The sequence below is a fragment of the Thermobia domestica genome, chromosome 8, assembly GCF_964235325.1.
Source record: "Thermobia domestica chromosome 8, izTheDome1.hap1.1, whole genome shotgun sequence".
NCBI lineage: Eukaryota > Metazoa > Arthropoda > Insecta > Zygentoma > Lepismatidae > Thermobia > Thermobia domestica.
This window is the reverse complement of record NC_137461.1, coordinates 3,110,758-3,128,351: the sequence shown is the minus strand read 5'-3', so window position 1 is coordinate 3,128,351 and position 17,594 is coordinate 3,110,758. Positions and strand designations below refer to the sequence as shown.

At 37.7% G+C, this 17,594-nt stretch overlaps 2 protein-coding genes across 4 annotated transcripts in view; one reads left to right on the top strand and one right to left on the bottom strand.

The window, feature by feature from the left end:
- Positions 1-15,285, bottom strand: part of LOC145692650 (uncharacterized) — a 36,729-nt gene extending 21,444 nt beyond the window's left edge. Inside the window, exons 1-2 of one of the 2 annotated variants that reach the window (XM_081768004.1) lie at positions 15,161-15,285; positions 2,463-4,506 (exon numbers count right to left, since the gene is read on the bottom strand). In XM_081768004.1, the coding sequence (XP_081624130.1) occupies positions 2,463-4,493 (2,031 nt within the window). In that variant the 5' untranslated portion in view covers positions 4,494-4,506; positions 15,161-15,285. Of the gene's footprint in view, positions 1-2,462; positions 4,507-14,824; positions 15,043-15,160 lie in introns of those variants that run through there. The other variant, XM_081768003.1, reaches the window with a different exon arrangement.
- LOC145692651 (kelch-like protein 40) overlaps positions 15,202-17,594 on the top strand; it is a 45,011-nt gene continuing 42,618 nt past the window's right edge. The window contains exon 1 of one of the 2 annotated variants that reach the window (XM_081768006.1): positions 15,202-15,338. The gene's annotated coding sequence lies outside the window, so the exon portion shown is untranslated. The other variant, XM_081768005.1, reaches the window with a different exon arrangement.

Below are 17,594 nucleotides of genomic sequence, written 5' to 3'. Positions count from 1 at the left end.
CCACCACAAAGTCCACACGGCGTATCCTCAGGAGGGTGGGGGTCTTTACGCTAGATCTCGAAACTAAGGTATCAGACGTAAAACCTTGAAATTCTGTTTTTAATAATCCCGTTACGCCCTAGGCTGTATATAAGACAAGGTTTTGGGAATTACAAACACTAAGAGAAATTGTGTTTGTGTGTGTGTATTTGTTTGTGTCATTTACTTGCATTCAAATCGAGGAGGAAGAGATGAATGGAACGCAGGGAGAGGAAGAGATGGAAAATATTGTTCACGGGGGGGGGGGGGTATACGCTAGTACCAGTTGGAAAAAAAACTTAGATTTTATTGAAAAAACAAAAAAAAAAGTTTTTCTTTTGGCTTAAACTCAGTTTTTTCGGTTTAACCCTTTCAGACCTGATTTTTTGTTTACTCTCCAGTGTTATTGTTATTTTGAATTATTATTCTTTATGACTTAACAAATGAAATACAACCGTCAATTCGTTTGCGGATGTCATATTTAGAGAATTATGGACGAAACATTTTGCGTGCATTAGGGTTGAAATACGTATGTAAAATAAAAATGGGACTAATCGAACACATCATTGTGATCTATATAGTTTAGAAACTCGAAATACATCACTAAAACAAAAGGAGAATTTATTGCAAATACCTTGTTTCGCCAAGAATAAAACAGCCTACGTGGGTGAGCTTTGTCCATTGTGATAGCTCCTGCAAGTAGTCTACAAGAAATGTGCATTGCTTCCTGACAACAGATTAAAACACCACAGAAATAGTGGAAAGTGATTTAGAAAAGTTCAAAGAATTCTGACATAAAAAGCCAGGCATTTAGAATCCTCCAGAGTAATTATATTAAGCTTAAAACTTAATGTACACAAATGTGACCACCAGGTCTGAAAGGGTTAAACCAGGTTTTTTTGGTTTAAATAATTTGCTCTATGTATTTATATTCCATACGGACAGAAATAAGTTTGTTTTGCCTTGGTGTTATTGTGCAACAAACGGGGGTTACGCTGGAAGGGGTCACATAAACTTAAAGCGGAATCTAAACCGCTTCACGGCTTACATCGGAGAGAAAATGTCCTCCATTTGAACTAGAAACCGGGACTAATTGGCCACAAATATGATACGTCTGCCGACTCACTCACGAAGGACTCCTCATAAAAAATACGTTGTACTGATCTTTACATACTTCTTAATATAATTGTTAAGAGTCATTTCAGAAGGACAAAAAGATAAACAGTTGCACAAGTGAAACTATTATACAGAATTACATATGGACAATTTCAAAATTCTGCAGAGTACAGAAGAACTAATTTAATCTAAATTAGTTCACTACCACTTTTATTAGTTCACCACTTTTATTAGTTCAAGTTAAAGAAATGCAACAACTTAATTTGCATATGAATAAGAAAAGTGAATAAAGGTACGAATTATTTGAGTCCACTTTGGCTCTGACCTTAGATACCAAATATACGTCTGATTTCAATAAATGCCTCTCGTGAGGTTTGTATGTTCCCCCCCCCAAAAAAAGTACGGCATTTCGATGTATTTTATCAATAGTAAACATTATTAAAACGAAACAATATTAACGATTTTTCTTTGATTGCAACTGCATAACAATAATAATAAACTATAAAGAAAGAAATTCATAAACTTATTAAAAAAAAAAAAAAAAAAAAAAGTTGCTTTTGCAGTATAATCTGTTTGAGTAATGAATGGAGAATTTTAGGTCTGAATATAATACGAATAATATACGGGAGTAAAACGTGATAGCCCACAAATCAAGATTTTATGAACACTTACACTTTTACGAACATTTTTCGTTTAAACTTTTTTTTTTTTTTTTTTTTTTTTTGAAAAACCAGCTGGTTTAAACCAGCCAACCCTGGCTAGTACTATGTAAATTAAGCATTAAATTAAGATGAGAGCAATATCTTCCTCTTAAAATAATAACAATTAAAAACAAAAAATAGTGGAATTAATTTCAACTTACGGACTCCTGACTGACTGTGAAAGCTTGTGCCACAGCGTGACGTGTAAAACACGTAATATTTTAGTACGTTATTGTCGCCGATCCACGGTTCCCGTGACTTTTTTTTTTACCGAGTGTACAATGCATTTTAACTTCGTAACATTTTTAATTTTCTATGAGAAACGCAAAAGTTAATTTTTTTTATTTTATTTATTATTATTATTATTATTATACAAAATCGTTCTCTTCCGTTTACTTAGAAAATCTCATAATTAAATACAGAACACAGAATAAAAAAAATCAAATTGAAATAAACTACTGTTTATCATGTCTCTATATTCAATCTACTGTTACCGCGAAATATTTTAATGTCTTACTTGAAGATGTGCCCCCAAAATTAGTTACAAATCAATATACTTAAGCACTTACTGAATGACGGATTGTGGATAACATGTTGTCTCCAAAGGATAGTTCTTTCTATACTTACGGCGCTTTTTCCTTGTTTAGATCCTTTCTGATTCTTGCCTTGGCCCTTTTCATCATCACTTGAGCTGGAATCTGACCCACTTCCTTTTTTCGCACTAACATTCTTCGGCTTTGTTTTTGACATCTTTCCCTTGGCCTTCTTGGGACTCAACACTGGGTTCCTATCTATCACTTCTTCACTACTGCTACTAATCTCCTTGGGTTTCGACACGTTAGTTTTATTATTACTCGATCTCAAAGGCTTGTCATCGTCTGAACTGTCAGACGTATCCTTCTTCACGCTATTTTCGTTTGTTTTATTTCGTTGTGTATCACTGACCTTTGAATCTTTAGAGTTTTTATCTTCAAAGCTCTTCCTTTTTAATGGCTTATCGTCGTCACTTGACTCATGTGAGGAAGGTTCACTTTCTGATTTCACCTTTCTTGTGGCGGATTGCGGAACATCTGAGTTTCGTTCAGGCTTTCTCAAGGGTTCTGAGTCACTGCTGGAACTTCCTGAACTACTTTTTCTTTTTTTATTACTCTCACTGGATATTTTGTTCTTTGCAGTCCCAAGATCTGTCGTTTTAACGTTACTTTTCGAAGAAACTAAAGGTTCTTTGTCACTTTCGTCGGATGATTCACTGTCTTTTCTCAGTAGTTTAGGAATATTTCGTTTATTAGCTGCTTTTTTCGACGAAACTAAAGGTTCTTTGTCACTTTCGCCAGACGATTCACTATCTTTTCTCAGTAGTTTTGGAACGTTTTGCTTATTATCTGCTTTCTTCGAGGAAACTAAAGGTTCTTTGTCACTTTCATCAGACGATTCACTATCTTTTCTCAGTAGTTTTGGAACGTTTTGCTTATTATCTACTTTCTTCGAGGAAACTAAAGGTTCTTTGTCACTTTCATCAGACGATTCACTATCTTTTCTCAGTAGTTTTGGAACGTTTTGTTTATTATCTGCTTTCTTTGAGGAAACTAAAGGTTCTTCGTCACTTTCGTCAGATGATTCACTATCTTTTTTCACTCGCTTTGAAACTTTCTGTTTATTATCTGCTTTCTTCGACGAAACTAAAGGTTCTTCGTCACTTTCGTTAGATGATTCACTATCTTTTTTCACTCGCTTTGAAACTTTCTGTTTATTAGCTGCTTTCTTCGACGAAACTAAAGGTTCTTCGTCACTTTCGTTAGATGATTCACTATCTTTTTTCACTCGCTTTGAAACTTTCTGTTTATTATCTGCTTTCTTCGACGAAACTAAAGGTTCTTCGTCACTTTCGTTAGATGATTCACTATCTTTTTTCACTCGCTTTGAAACTTTCTGTTTATTAGCTGCTTTCTTCGACGAAACTAAAGGTTCTTTGTCACTTTCGTCAGACGATTCACTATCTTTTCTCAGTAGTTTTGGAACGTTTTGCTTATTATCTGCTTTCTTTGACGAAACTAAAGGTTCTTTGTCACTTTCGTCGGACGACTCACTATCTTTTTTCATACGTTTCGGAAGTTTTTGTTTGTTATCTACTTTTTTCGTTACTTTTCGCTGTGATTTTTTGCTTTTAGCTTTTCCCAGAGGCTCAAAATCACTGTCAGAGTCCATATCTAACTCAGCACTATCACTGCTTTCGGATTTCTTTCGTTTCTTCGCATTCTCATTCTTTTGCCGACTCTCTTGGGTTTCTTCCCTTGATTTGCCCTGTTTATTCTTGGACAACGGTTCATTATCGCTACCATCGCTAGCGCTGCCAGAAGTCTCTTCTTCAAGAACAGAGGCAATATTATCTTTCTTCACAATCTCATTAGAATTTATTTTTTTCTCCGTATTTTTCTTCTCACTATCTTTATCACTGGATCTATCGCTCTCACTGCTAGAGTGAGCTTCTTTCCTACTTTTTATCTCATTCTCTTCTTTGTTCGCATCACTTTCAGATTCGCTCTTATCATTACCACTAGTTCTTGCGTTTTCTTTTTCTACATCTGAAGAGTGAAGATTGACTTTCTTCTTGTTCTTTGATATTAGAAAAGAATCCTCTTCTCCTGAACTAGATGACATTTTACTTCGCTTTCTGCAACGACAATACAACGAAACGAAAATTAATAACGTAAACCTACATTATAGACAAAAAATTCAATACTACAGCATTGGAGATAACAAATTCAATTCTAATTACATAATGACGTAACAAGATGCATATTATTAATAAAAGTAATTGAAGCATCCCAATGTTAAAACGACTTCCCAACGCCACGTTCCATGTTATCCTCATCTTGCGTATTTTATTTTATTTCTAAATAATATATTATGCTGCATTGTACAACTACATATTTTTTGTCAGTGACCTCCACACTGCATACTTTTGTCAGAGACACACACAATCATAACAGTAATCCACATAACCCTCACAGTTACAAGCATATTACTTGCCATAAATAAATAAATTTGAAACTGACTTAGTATGCCGTTTTATCCAATAATTGTATTCTCTCTCTCTTGCAACACTGTCCCTGAATACGGCTTTGAACTCTGTCAAGTCTTATTATTTATTTTTTCTGTATCAGAACTAACAAAGGCTATCGTGGGAACACTTGCAGTTTTTGGTGTAAGGAGTTCCGGATCAAGCATAATAATAATTTAAACAATAATTACAATAATTTAAACCCTCCTTTAAAATATAGATCTTGTCCTATATAGCCGCATGCTGAGTAAGGACATGAAAATATTTTAATTTAGTTTTACAAGGCGATTCAGAAAGTAATGCCTCCAAGCCCACTACTTGGCCAATAGTACAGCAAACATTCTGAACTGTTTATCATTAATGCATTGAATATTTAAGCAATAGAATGTCACTTGTTTCACCTTCCTATCTCTTTTCGTTTCAGAGTAATGGAGCAAAATCCATGGCATTCAGTGGTGACGTCCGGTTGAAACAGCAAGCTGTCACTGAATTTCTGACTGCGGAAGGTTGTGCGCCCAGGAACATTCATCGTCGGTGACGAGTCGTGGATACACCATTACGACCCCGAAACGAAGCGTCAATCGATCCAGTACCGCCACACGTTCTCTCCTCCGAAAAAAAAAAAAAAAAAAAAAAAAAAAAATCAAAGTTGTTCCATCTGCTGGCAAAATGATGTTCACATTTTGCTTCAACCTGTCTATAGTCCGGATCTTCCGCCCTGCGACTTTTGGCTTTTCTCCAAAACTTAAGGATCACCTTAAGGGTCAACGCTACAATTGTAACGCGGAGGTGGAAGCAGCAGTTCGTCAATGGTGTCACCAGCAGCCACCACAAGTCTTCGCCGACGCCATCAAAAACATTGTTTCGCGTTGGCCCAAGTGTGTTGCCCGTAATGGGATCTATGTTAAAAACGATACCATCATTTGTAGCTGACATTGCAAGCTTTCCACTGATACCTGTAGCGATGCTATCTATCAAACACAAATAAAGATATCACCTTGGAGGCATTACTTTTTGAATCACCCTCGTAGCTTTACTCGTGTACCCGGCTTGCTCTATTTTGGAAAGTAATGTGCAGAAACAGAATAAAGTACAGAATGGCAAACAGAAAATGTCCAAGGGATTTCTAGTGGTAAAGCGTTCACCTCTGGTGCATGGGGTCCTGGGTTCGATCCCGACTCCAGCCAAGTGAACTTTGTGGTGGACAAACGCCGTGTGCGTGGTTTTCCTCGGTGTTCTCCCGTTTCCTCCCACTTACTTTATTCCACCATTTCATTCATTTCTCATCATCACCGTCTCCTTAAGCCTAGCCGGCATAATCGTGGGACGTAAAACTCAAAAATTTCATTTCATTTTCCAAGGTATTTCTTTGTCTTCTTTCTCTATCTTTGAAAACAGGTAATAGGTTATAGAGAACTTAAACTATGCAATACCTATGTTAAAATGTGAGATAAAAAAAATCTTCTCTCTCTGATTAAAGCTAAAATTCGAATAAAGTACTAAACCGGAAACCGACCTCCAGATTCTTTGAAGTGTGAAGCTGTCCAAACATAAACAAGACACAAAAGCGGATTATATAGTCATACACATACACACACTGTGATTTCTTTCCAATGACTTACCTGGTTGAAAACTTGGAACATCAACACATCACAAAAATTTAAATAGTGAAATAATAATTCAAATTTTAAATCTTTTCTTTTATTGTTGAAGCATCTAACTAAAGAATTTAACATTTTTCTCGAAGCATACTTTCGTATTAAAAATAATAATAATAAAAAAGCGCACAACACAAATAGTCTTATCAAGATTCTACCAACAACAGTAAAACAATGGATTGTTTTGCTTACAACGAGTTAAGGAATTCTCTCAGAGCAACAAGGTCGACTTAATACGCAAATTCACATTTTAATTGAGCTTTATGAAACTTCACTTAGTTTTCTTTTCTAGCAAGGAGTCGTATTTCCCAAGAAAGTTATTTTAATGAACGTTGTTATAACTAGCTACCTAAAGAGTCTTTGAATCTTTGTACAGACATTTTAAACACAGAAAATTACAGAAAATAAAATATGTTTATATCGCAATTTCCCAAACATCAGCTCGCTGCACCATAAAGATACCAGGATACCTAAACTAATGAATTATCCTTAAAAAAAAAATAATAATAAGGAATATATTTAGCGTATTGTTCGTCCCATTTACATTACAAAATACACTTTACAGCAAATAAATCGTAATCCCCACGACGCCTTTAAGTCCTTTTCCTCAACACGATCTTTGTTTTTTTTCTTCCCTGTCTCTGTGTGCCTCAACAGTGCTTATTTATAAATATTACGTAAAATTAAATCAATACTTATTGGAGGAAAAACACTGAAGAGGAACATTATTAGGTGAGCAATTTGAAGTATTATAAGTATTGAAGCAATTTGAAGTATTGAAGTATATTTGAAGTATTGTATCCCACAAGTAATTATTTACAAGTATTTTAAAACAAAAAGCTAACTCACACACATTTGACATATTTTGGACTGCTAAACTTCCAAACAGACGAGAAATACAAAGCGAAAATCAACTATCAAGTTCTATGTATACTGTATATACTTGATGTTTCAAAACAACACCGACAACATTTGGGAGGTGATTCCTGACACCAAGATAAGACAAAAAGTATGGACCAACCTGGTTCACAAATGCTTCCTTTCGGAGTTATAGGCTGCCGAAAACATGAAAAAATAAACTTCAAAGGTCCATAGCTCTAATACTATGGGACCTACCGTAGTCGGGTCAAGGCTTCACTTAGGAACTATGTGAACAATCCAAATATCCATGTTTCAGAATCCTAAGGTACTTTCACAACAATTTTTATGGAGGTAGTTGGTGAGTAATTCAAATTATATGCTCGTAGCCAAACTCTCTCTATAAAAATTGTTGCGTGAATAGCTTAGGATTCTAAAACATGGATTTTTGGATAAGGCACATACTAGTTAGTAAATAAAGCCTTAACCCGACTAAGATAGGTCCCATAGTATTGGAGCTATGGACTTTTCAACTTTAAAAAAAAAAAAAAAAAAAAAAAAAAAAAAAAAAAAAAAAATGGCAGTCGATGATTTCTGGACCCAGCTTGCTCTATACTTTTCGTCTTATCTTGGTGTCAGGAATCACCTTCCAAACGTTGTCGGTGTTGTTTTGAAACAACCTATACATATATATATATGAGAGTACACAAACCAGTAAGAGTAGGCACCACTGCAAACGGTGTATAATGCAGTGAATATTGATCCTGATGTGGATACTTCTCTAACTTCTGCATGAGAAAGGAAGTTCAGCGCAAGAAAAGTCTGAAAACCAATTCTTTTCTATACATATTGACACTTCAGTTTTGTCCTGGTGTGAACCGAATTACTATATATATATATATGAAAATTAAACTCCGTAGCTGATGCCTTGTAGTGAATTCAGATACAAATAGAACTAGCACAAGTTAGTTCGTAAGTTCAGTATCTGACTCTTATTAGGACGCCTTTGGAACGACCATGTCTACAAACTCAGGAAGTACAAGGTAAGAAAAAAATGTTTTTGCCGTTTTTGACGTCCCATTAATCATGTCCTCACACAGAGGAAACAAAAAAAATGCAAGTTCCTGCCAAGCGATTGAGAATTGATCTTCAGTAATACTGGGCAGTCATAGCTCGTCCGTCCAGTGCCAAAGAGAAATTGAGGTATCGAATTAACTTGTTTGTTGTATGACTTTAAAGTGGGCCTGTCAGCTGCAAGTCGCCGCATACGCCAGGCATTTGGGGAGAATGCCGTTAATGAACGCACCGCCAGGTATTGCTTCCAGAAATTCCGTTCGGGAGATGTTCACGAGCCTTCTTGGTGAACTTCCCAGTAGACGACCACATGTATTGGATGACGAGGTCCTGAAAGCACTCATCGAGGGGGACAGTGGCCTAACGTGTGACGAAGTTACAGAAAGGTTCCATGTTTCCACTGAAACAGTTAGACTGCACATGCATGGGATAGGAAAGTCTTACAACTTAAAGAAGTGGGTACCACACATATTGTCGGCAGCCAACAAGGAACAACGAGTGACAACCTCACTTGGCACCTGAACATACCCATCTTTGATCACTTGCTCACTGGTAACGAAAATTGGGTCCCCTAGGATACTCCCAAGTGTACCAGGTTGTTGCCACGTAAACCTGTTAATCACACCTCAAGACCACATCTGCACCAACGAATCGTTGGCAAGTGATGCATTACGAGCTCCTTCCTTTCTTGGCCATCACTGCCGATCCCTACTCTCAGTAGTTTCAAAGGGTGCACCCTGCATTTCGGCAGAAGGAGCCGGCATTCGTGAAGAGCAAGGATGTACTGTTCCTGCACGCTAATGCCAATCCACATGTAGCAAAAGGGACTCGGGAGACCCTTCACCAACTTGGCTGGAAGCCTCTGTGCCATGCATCATATTCCCCGGCCCTTGTGCCAAACTGCTTCATTCCCTCGACAACCGCCTCCGTGGGAGATCCTTCGCAAATGAAAGAGACCTGCCGAATGCACTCACGGAGTTATTTGTATCCACGATCGAGTTTTATCACTGGTAGCTGCAGGAACGTTGGCAAAAGGTGTTGAATCCTGATAGAGATTACTTCGAAACCTAAAGCTAAATACCGTCCCCTTTATTGATCTTTATATTTCACGCTCTAGAACGGCAACAACTTTTTCGGTTACTTTGTATTTAGAGAGCGAGAGAGATAGATAGATAGATAGAGAGATAGAGAGAGAGAGAGAGAGAGAGAAAAGCATCATAAGAGGGAAACTAAGGCACAATGACTAAATGGTAACTTCTGCATAAAATCGACTCCTACTGCCAAAATCTCATTCTATTACAGACATGCTCGCATGAAACGAATTATTTCGTAAGTTGCTTCAAGTGTGTAGTTCTGGGGAAACGAAGATAGGAGAGTAGTACAGCGAAATTACAGGGGCTGGTGTTAAAATCTTAAGAGTAAATTTACAGTAGCAGGTTTTTCGAGTGTGTGTAACATGTGCAGTTGCTTCAATTATGGAGTATTACATGGTGGTAATGCTCACATTGTTTATGTTTTTTTTCTGCTTTACTACTTGAGTTACACGAAGGTCCCCTGCAGAAGTAAGTTTTCAGTTATTAGTCTTTCTTCTCAAATTATTGGTTTAGCAGTAAATATTTCAACTCCTGGACTAATTATCTGCACCCTTTATTGAACTCGTGGATGAAAAATACAGGGAAATTTTTATTGATAATTTCGTTTACTTTCTTTGAGTATGACTCTGGTCGAAATGAAGCAGCTTTTCTACACATTATTACTGTGGATCAGTTCAACGGAACTGACGATTGATTGATTGATTGACTTTGAGTTTTACGTCCCGTTCAGCAGCGAGGCTATATGAGACGTGGACCTACTGATTAACGTGGAATCCGAACCACATGAGCTCCCACCGGGAATCGAACCCGGGTTTACCGCGCCAAAGGCACGTATGCTAACCGCTTAGCCACGAAGGAGCTCTAACGGAACTGACGAAAACCTCTAAATTTTTATTCCTGAACAATTTACTTGAGTATTAAGAATGTATGCCGCCAAAGCTTACTCTTCAAAAATTACGAATGTTCAATTACTTTTGGTGCTGATGAATAATACGAACCCAAGTATCTGCAAAGTTTACAGGTGAAATATGTCACAACGAAAGAGTATAGGGGCATACTGAAAGTCGTGAGCAACATGATCTCACAACCGTAATCTTTAGTTATAAGTGAAACCAAGTATATCATCTCAATCTACAAATCTTTCTTTCTTTCTTTCCAGACGCTGACGCTGTTGCCAGCACGTGATCACAGGAAGGATTTCCAAAATGGCGGGCAGCGATGTTTCGTTTTGACAGTGTGCTGTGACTGAATTCCTTGTAGAAGAGAACCAATCTGCTTCTGAAATTCACCGCTGACTCCAGCGTGCCTATGGAGATGTGAACATGGGTGCCAGAAGCGTTAGAAGGTGGGTGAAACATTTTAAGGATGAAAACATGAGTATCGAAGATGAGCCTCGCAGCGGGCGCCCTCGAACTGCCTCCACGGAACACAACAAAGTAAGGGCTGATCAGCTAATTAGGGGAGATAGGCATATCACTGTGAATGAAATCGCTGCAAAACTTGGTAAAATGAAATGAAATCTTTGAGTTTTACGTCCCACCGTTATGCTGGCTGGGCTAAAGAAGACGGAATGAGAAATGAATGAAATGGTGGAATGAAGAAAGTGGGAGGAAACGGGAGAACCCTGAGAAAACCCAAGCACACGATGTTTGTCCACCACAAAGTTTACTTGGCACGAGCTGGGACCCCAAGCATCAAAGGTGAAGACTACCACTGAGCCACTGCGGCCCCTGCCAAACTTGGTGTTGGACATAGTGCGGTGCAAGGCATGATTCATAGCTTAGGTTATCGAAAGGTTTATGCCCGTTGGGTCCCACATTCATTAACCGAGGACCACAAACGTCAGAGACTGACCAGTGTCCAAACCCTTCTTCAGAGATTTCGACATGAACGTAATGACTTCTTGACGAGTATTGTGACTGAAGATGAAAGCTGATTCCATCATTATGAACCTGAAACAACACGACAGTGTATGGAATGGCACCACTTGAATTCGCCACCAAAGAATACGAAGACAGTGCAGTCGGTAGGAAAAGTTATGGGGAGCGTCTTCTGAGATGCACAAGGTTGCATTCTGGTTGAGCCTGGACAAACCATAAATTCTGCCCGCTACATTCAGACACTTTTGAAGCTCTGTCGTGCCTTGCGTGATAAACGTCCTGGAAAGATCATCCTTCAACAGGATAATGTGCGTTCGCATACTGCACGTGCCACTATAGAGCAGATCAGATTTGGGTGGGAAACATTTCGACATCCTCCCAACAGCTCCGACGTGGCGCCCTCTGACCACCATCTTTCCGGTTTTGTGAAGCAACAGATGCGAGGCCATCGCTACGAGACACTGGAGAATATTCGGCAAGCAGTGCGTCAGTGTGTACGGGAAGCTGGTACGGAATTCTATCACAAGGGTATTTTCAAACTTGCAGAACGTTGGAAAAAAACACACAGATGTCTATTTTACTCCGATCTCACTCACCCTCGCCCTCGCGGACGGAACTGTCCATCGCCCTCGTTCATCCTCACTCTCGCGATGGGAGTTGTCCATTTCCCTCGCGAAGGGAGCTGTCCATTATCCTCACGCACCCTCACCTTCGCAGTGAAAGTTAGCCCTCGCCCCCGTAAGAATGGTTGTTCATTGCCCTTGCTCTCGTACTGGAAACTTCTTTTCGTCCTGGCAGTGATAGTTGGCCCTTGCCCTCGCAAAGCGAGTTGTCCATCGCCCTCAGATCAGTGAGGGCGAGGTTACTTGAGGTGAGGGAGTCCTCGTGAGGATCAGATCCTCAATTTTCCAGTATATTTGCTGAATTATTTCCTTAACATTAGTCCTAAATAAAGAAAATTAAACATACCATCGTATAACTTACTCCGCATCACCTAAAATGGAACAAATCATTGGCTACTCCACGCTTAATATTACCAAGAATATGTTCAGATAAAATTTGAATAGAGTTTCCTTTACATCTTTCGGTGCAAACTAGTGTTGCCCATGGAACGAGACGAGAAATAAGGTTCATCATCTCGTCTCGTAAATTTTATAAGTCTCGTCTCGTCTCAATTCTCCGAAACTTCTTTCATGTCTTGATTCTCGACGACTCACTTCTCGTTTCGTTCTGTAAATTTACGTGTATTCCCTTCTCTAGAAGTTCTCAGAATTCTTCTGCGTCACGACAAGTAAGAACATTTACAACATAAGACCATCTAAGAACATTTAAACCATATTTATTATTGGAATATATTGTGATTTGTGTATCTTTAAACGTTCATAAATGCTCTTCATTGTGATCGTACAATCACTTTCATCAATTTATAGGTTTTTCAAGCGGATCATTTAGCGCCAAAATAGTGTTTGGGCGAGACCTAAGACTTGGATGAAATAGTGTTGCTCGCAAGACTCGAAAAAATCCTCGTCGTGTCTCTTAGTGCAAATTATAAGAGTGATAAGGGTGATGAGGTTTTAAAAGAGTTGTTTTCAACATACTGTTTCTTATAATTATTAACATATAAGGAGATACATAAGATTTACGTAAAGGATTAAGTTAGTTATTTGCACGAAATTAGTTTGCTGAATTTCGTTTAAAATTCCATCAATAATACCCTTTGTAATATGTGGTATATATTTCTTATGTTCTTGTGTGTGTGTGTCTTTAAGCATATATATAAAACTTGGTTTTGGGTGCGAGAAGAGAAAAAACATACAAAGAAATCGCACTGAGACTATATCAACCGGACGTATCAAATCACCTAATATATATTTTTACAATAGAAGTTGGAAACGTAAAGAAATAAACTACTGCTAAATGAACTTCAGAACAAATTGCTTGTTTTCTGAAACTTAATAAACTATTCATAATTAAGCGCGAGCCTCAATGAAATAAATGAGCGCGAGCCGAAATGAGGGAACTGAGCCCGAGCCGAACTGAGGGAACTGAGCCCGAGCCGAACTGAGGGAACTGAGCCCGAGCACGAGCCCAGTCGAAAGAAATGAACCCGAGTCCAGTTGAGAGAAGTGAGCGCGAGCCCGAGCGAGCTCAATGCAAAATGACTATCTATGAACAAAAGTCATTCCATCAAGCCTTTTTCCATCTGATCGACTGCATTCTGTTGGTTCTCTCATTGATTGTGTTTGTTTAGGTATCAGCGCTCTTAAGATTATGTCATTTACTGCTCAATGACGTGAGTGATTGTCTGCCCCTCGTATTTAATTTTGTAATAGAAACGGAAGCAAACCACCAACCTGAACACCATCCACAAAGCATCCTCCCATAAGAAAAGTACTGTGAAGTCCTTATTTCTCCTGGGAGGTTTTTCATGTGGAAATTAAGAATATTATTTAAGCGTATTTAAAAAATGAACGGGTAAAGGCATATTTTTGTATTTGGGAGGCCAGAATATTTTAATTAAATTTCATGTTGTATTTTCTGTATCTTTAGATGGTTTAGGCTAGATTAGGTTAGATTAGTACCGGTACTTAGTGATTACCCTTACGTAACATCAACTCATTTCTCTCTCTCTCTCTTTTTTTCTTTTTTTTTCTTTTTTTTTACGATTTTGGCCTCCAAAATTATCCTATAAAGTGAGTACCAGTACAATAATGAAGAAATGAACGGCGAGTACGATGCAATTCTCCACAAAAAAAAAAAAAAAAAAAAGCACTGCATAACGTTTAACTATTTTCTCTTTGCATTTTTTCCCCGATTGGAAATCAGTATGTTCATTAAAAAAAGAATAGTAAGTTAAAAAATTTATTTACATAGGTGAGAATCGTGCATCATATGTAAACATACAAACAGCCTAAACAAGTGCAATTCTAGTCAGTGACTTCTAGGAAAAGTTAGTGCGTATTTTTATGCTCCTATCTACAACAGCTTCGCGCTTTCTCCCTATGGCCGCATCCATATGCGGCTCACTATTCACATTGTTTCTAAACTGGAATACATAAATCTTGCTTGTAGTGGCGGATATAGTATACATGAAGCTGCACACAAATTTTCCCACGAATATGTATTCTTGTTTAAGACGCTGTATTTACAGCCATAATGGCTACACCCCCGCAAAGTTAACCTGCACCTAGGAATGAGACCATCTACAAAATAGTTACCGATGGTACTATTTTATGAAAAAGAGAGAGCTTATGTAATGTTATGTACTCGAGCCCATATTCTCAGTCTGTACCTTACTTTTATGTTACTTTACAGTAATAGTTGACAGAAAGAAACCTTACAAAAATTTTGTTTATATACGTACCCCTATCAGTACCACTTGGATTAAGGTCTTGAGCAAATATATTCCTTTGATTTATGATAGTGTCACCCACTAAGTATACAGCACTCTGCACCCTGCTTACAGATAATTTTACATTTTTTTCTGAAACCTTCGTCTTTACAAAGTATTCCCGCTTTAGTAGTATTTAAACACTAAAAATTTAGGATTATATCCCGCCATTTCCTCTACTTTTCGAAATCACTCACCAAAACAGTGTTAGCAGAACAATTGTTATCAACGTTAGTATAATGCGGAAACTTCTCTGTGTCTTTCTTTGCACGAAATCTAATTGCTTATTCAGTATTATTAATATTTTACCTGTCCAAAATGGAGTTTAAGTGCACAGTATAATATAAAGTACAAATAGAAATACGTATGCCTAAGATACAATATTTGATGAATGGTCAATCTCGTTACTTGGGATCGAATTTTGCGATGCTCTCAGTAACAACAGCATTGGGAGTAAAACGAGGGATGGGTTATTGAAGAAGAGGAGGTAAACAGTGTTAATTGTCAATTAAGTCGTTTTAAATTTTAAAGTTAGTTTCATTACACTTAATAATTTATATCTGTAGTTGGAACTGGATATCCTTTATTTTACTGAATGATAAGGAGTAATGCAAATATATAGAGTACATAAAATTTCTCGTATAGTGTTTTAACGTGCCACTGAGTAAAAATAAATACCGTATGTAAAACTAAGGTGAGCGTTGCAAGGACGAAAGCAATTAACACTGTTACAATTATTGATGAGCAAGACGCATTAACAGTTTTACGCAAAACTCTAGTTATTTCCTGATGCATTTATGAGTGTTCTTAAGTTTATTGCTGTTCTTTGAAAATATAACAGGTAAAATATTTTTCTGCTTTTCATTTTGTAAGTAATTAATGATTTTTGTCCATAAACAATGTTTTAGGCTTTATTATAGTCGGCACGATTTTATCATAGAAACATTACGTTATACTGTATGAATCACGATGCTAAATACGAAGTAGGACCTACATTGTTGTATGTATCGGATGGGTTTATGAGTACCCCGACAGTTTATTCCAATGATGCAGGTTTAGACTGAGGAAAATCGCAAAAGAGATAACGTCCTGGTTTACTTTTGACGCACCACTAGAAAGAATTGTTGAAAAAATATAATTCTTTCACTAATTCCCTTCTTATTGTCCCCTAAAAGGTTTCCACTGGGCGACGTGAAAATACCACTTGGCATAGAGAGAATTCAAAGGAGTCACCAGAGTAATTGTTGAAAAATCACAATTCTTTTACGATTTATGTATAAATACGGCTCTCGGAAGTGTAGCATAAATACTGCAATGCAAAGAACGCAAAGCAACCTATGCTAGGTGGTCAGTAAAGAGCACAAATGCTATCTAACCGAGTCTGGGCAGGGCGAAGCTGGTGGGTCCGAAGGGAGCAGGCGCGTCAGTGATGGTATGTACGCAAGCGAGGATAGTGCAAGGAAGTGGGTTTTGGCAATGATACGAGTTTCAATAGCACTTGTAATGGTTTCATACTAATAACACTCCGCTTGTAAACATAAAATACAGGTTCTGTACACTGCAGAAATAGGTTGCTGGAGGAAAATAGCATCTAATATCTAAAATCTTTCAATGCACTTGCTTATTTTATCCGTCATAAAGTACTTGTATTGATTTTAGACTAGTAACTCTACACTTATAAACTTAAAATACGGCTGTATTACTTTGTATTCAATTCAGTCGCTTGCATACATTTGTTCCTTACAAGTCTTTTCATGCAAACTATTAAATTTTACCTGTGATTCTTCTAAAATGTGGTATGCCGAAAGTACACCTGCACCCTCCCAACATATACATTTCACAAGGCATTTTTGCTGAGGTTCCGCCGATGGCCTCCTTGATCGGAGGAACATAAGGCTGTTTTAAACGTTATTTTCCTAATTATTTAATGTTTTGTTAACATATCTTCCTCACAATTACTCTTGTTTCATTTTTCTACTTCATTTATAATATTTCTCAAATATTTGTTGATTTACTGGTTTGTTTATTCTCCACTAAATAAATATGGATCTAGGCTATATTGTATAACTTCGCAAAAACAGTATCATTCAACTGTTGATTGTTGCGAACTCTGTCATACTCAAAAATAACGAAAGACAACTCAATTCTAATCAAACTAAGCTAGTTGTCAATGAATATGTTGTCTTTCCGACTTCTGTCACAGATTCGGTGCTTCAAACAAGCCTTGAGAACACAGAGATAAGATGTCTATGCGTAAACTTGAGAAGTTAGTCTGATTTAACCGGAGGAATTATATTTTCATTGTACGATCGTTGCAATGCGGCTGAGGACCTCACCCAGCATCTGTAAAATGGGTACCTGGGAATCTCGAAAAGAAAAACAATTGAAAGGTGGTCCTGAGTACATCACCTAGTGAGTGTCCTGTAGTCTAGTAGGTGTGAGGTCTTTTTTCCCCTTCTAGGCCTAGGAAAATTTTGCACCCCATTATTTGTACATATTCAGTATAGGCCGAAACAATACGGCCGCGGACGCTTACCGTGAGCAAGCAGCAATGGAGCGGTGTATACAGAACCAAATGCATGGATTACGCTGGCAGCTAATGAGCAATACCTTCAACTTCTCGCTAGAAAGAAAACTCACTCGCGCTGTGATGTCGACATAGTTTCCATTGTGTATATGTATCTGTTAAATTTCTTTCTCGTATACGGCGTCTTTTTTTCCGTATGCCTAACTTCACTCCATT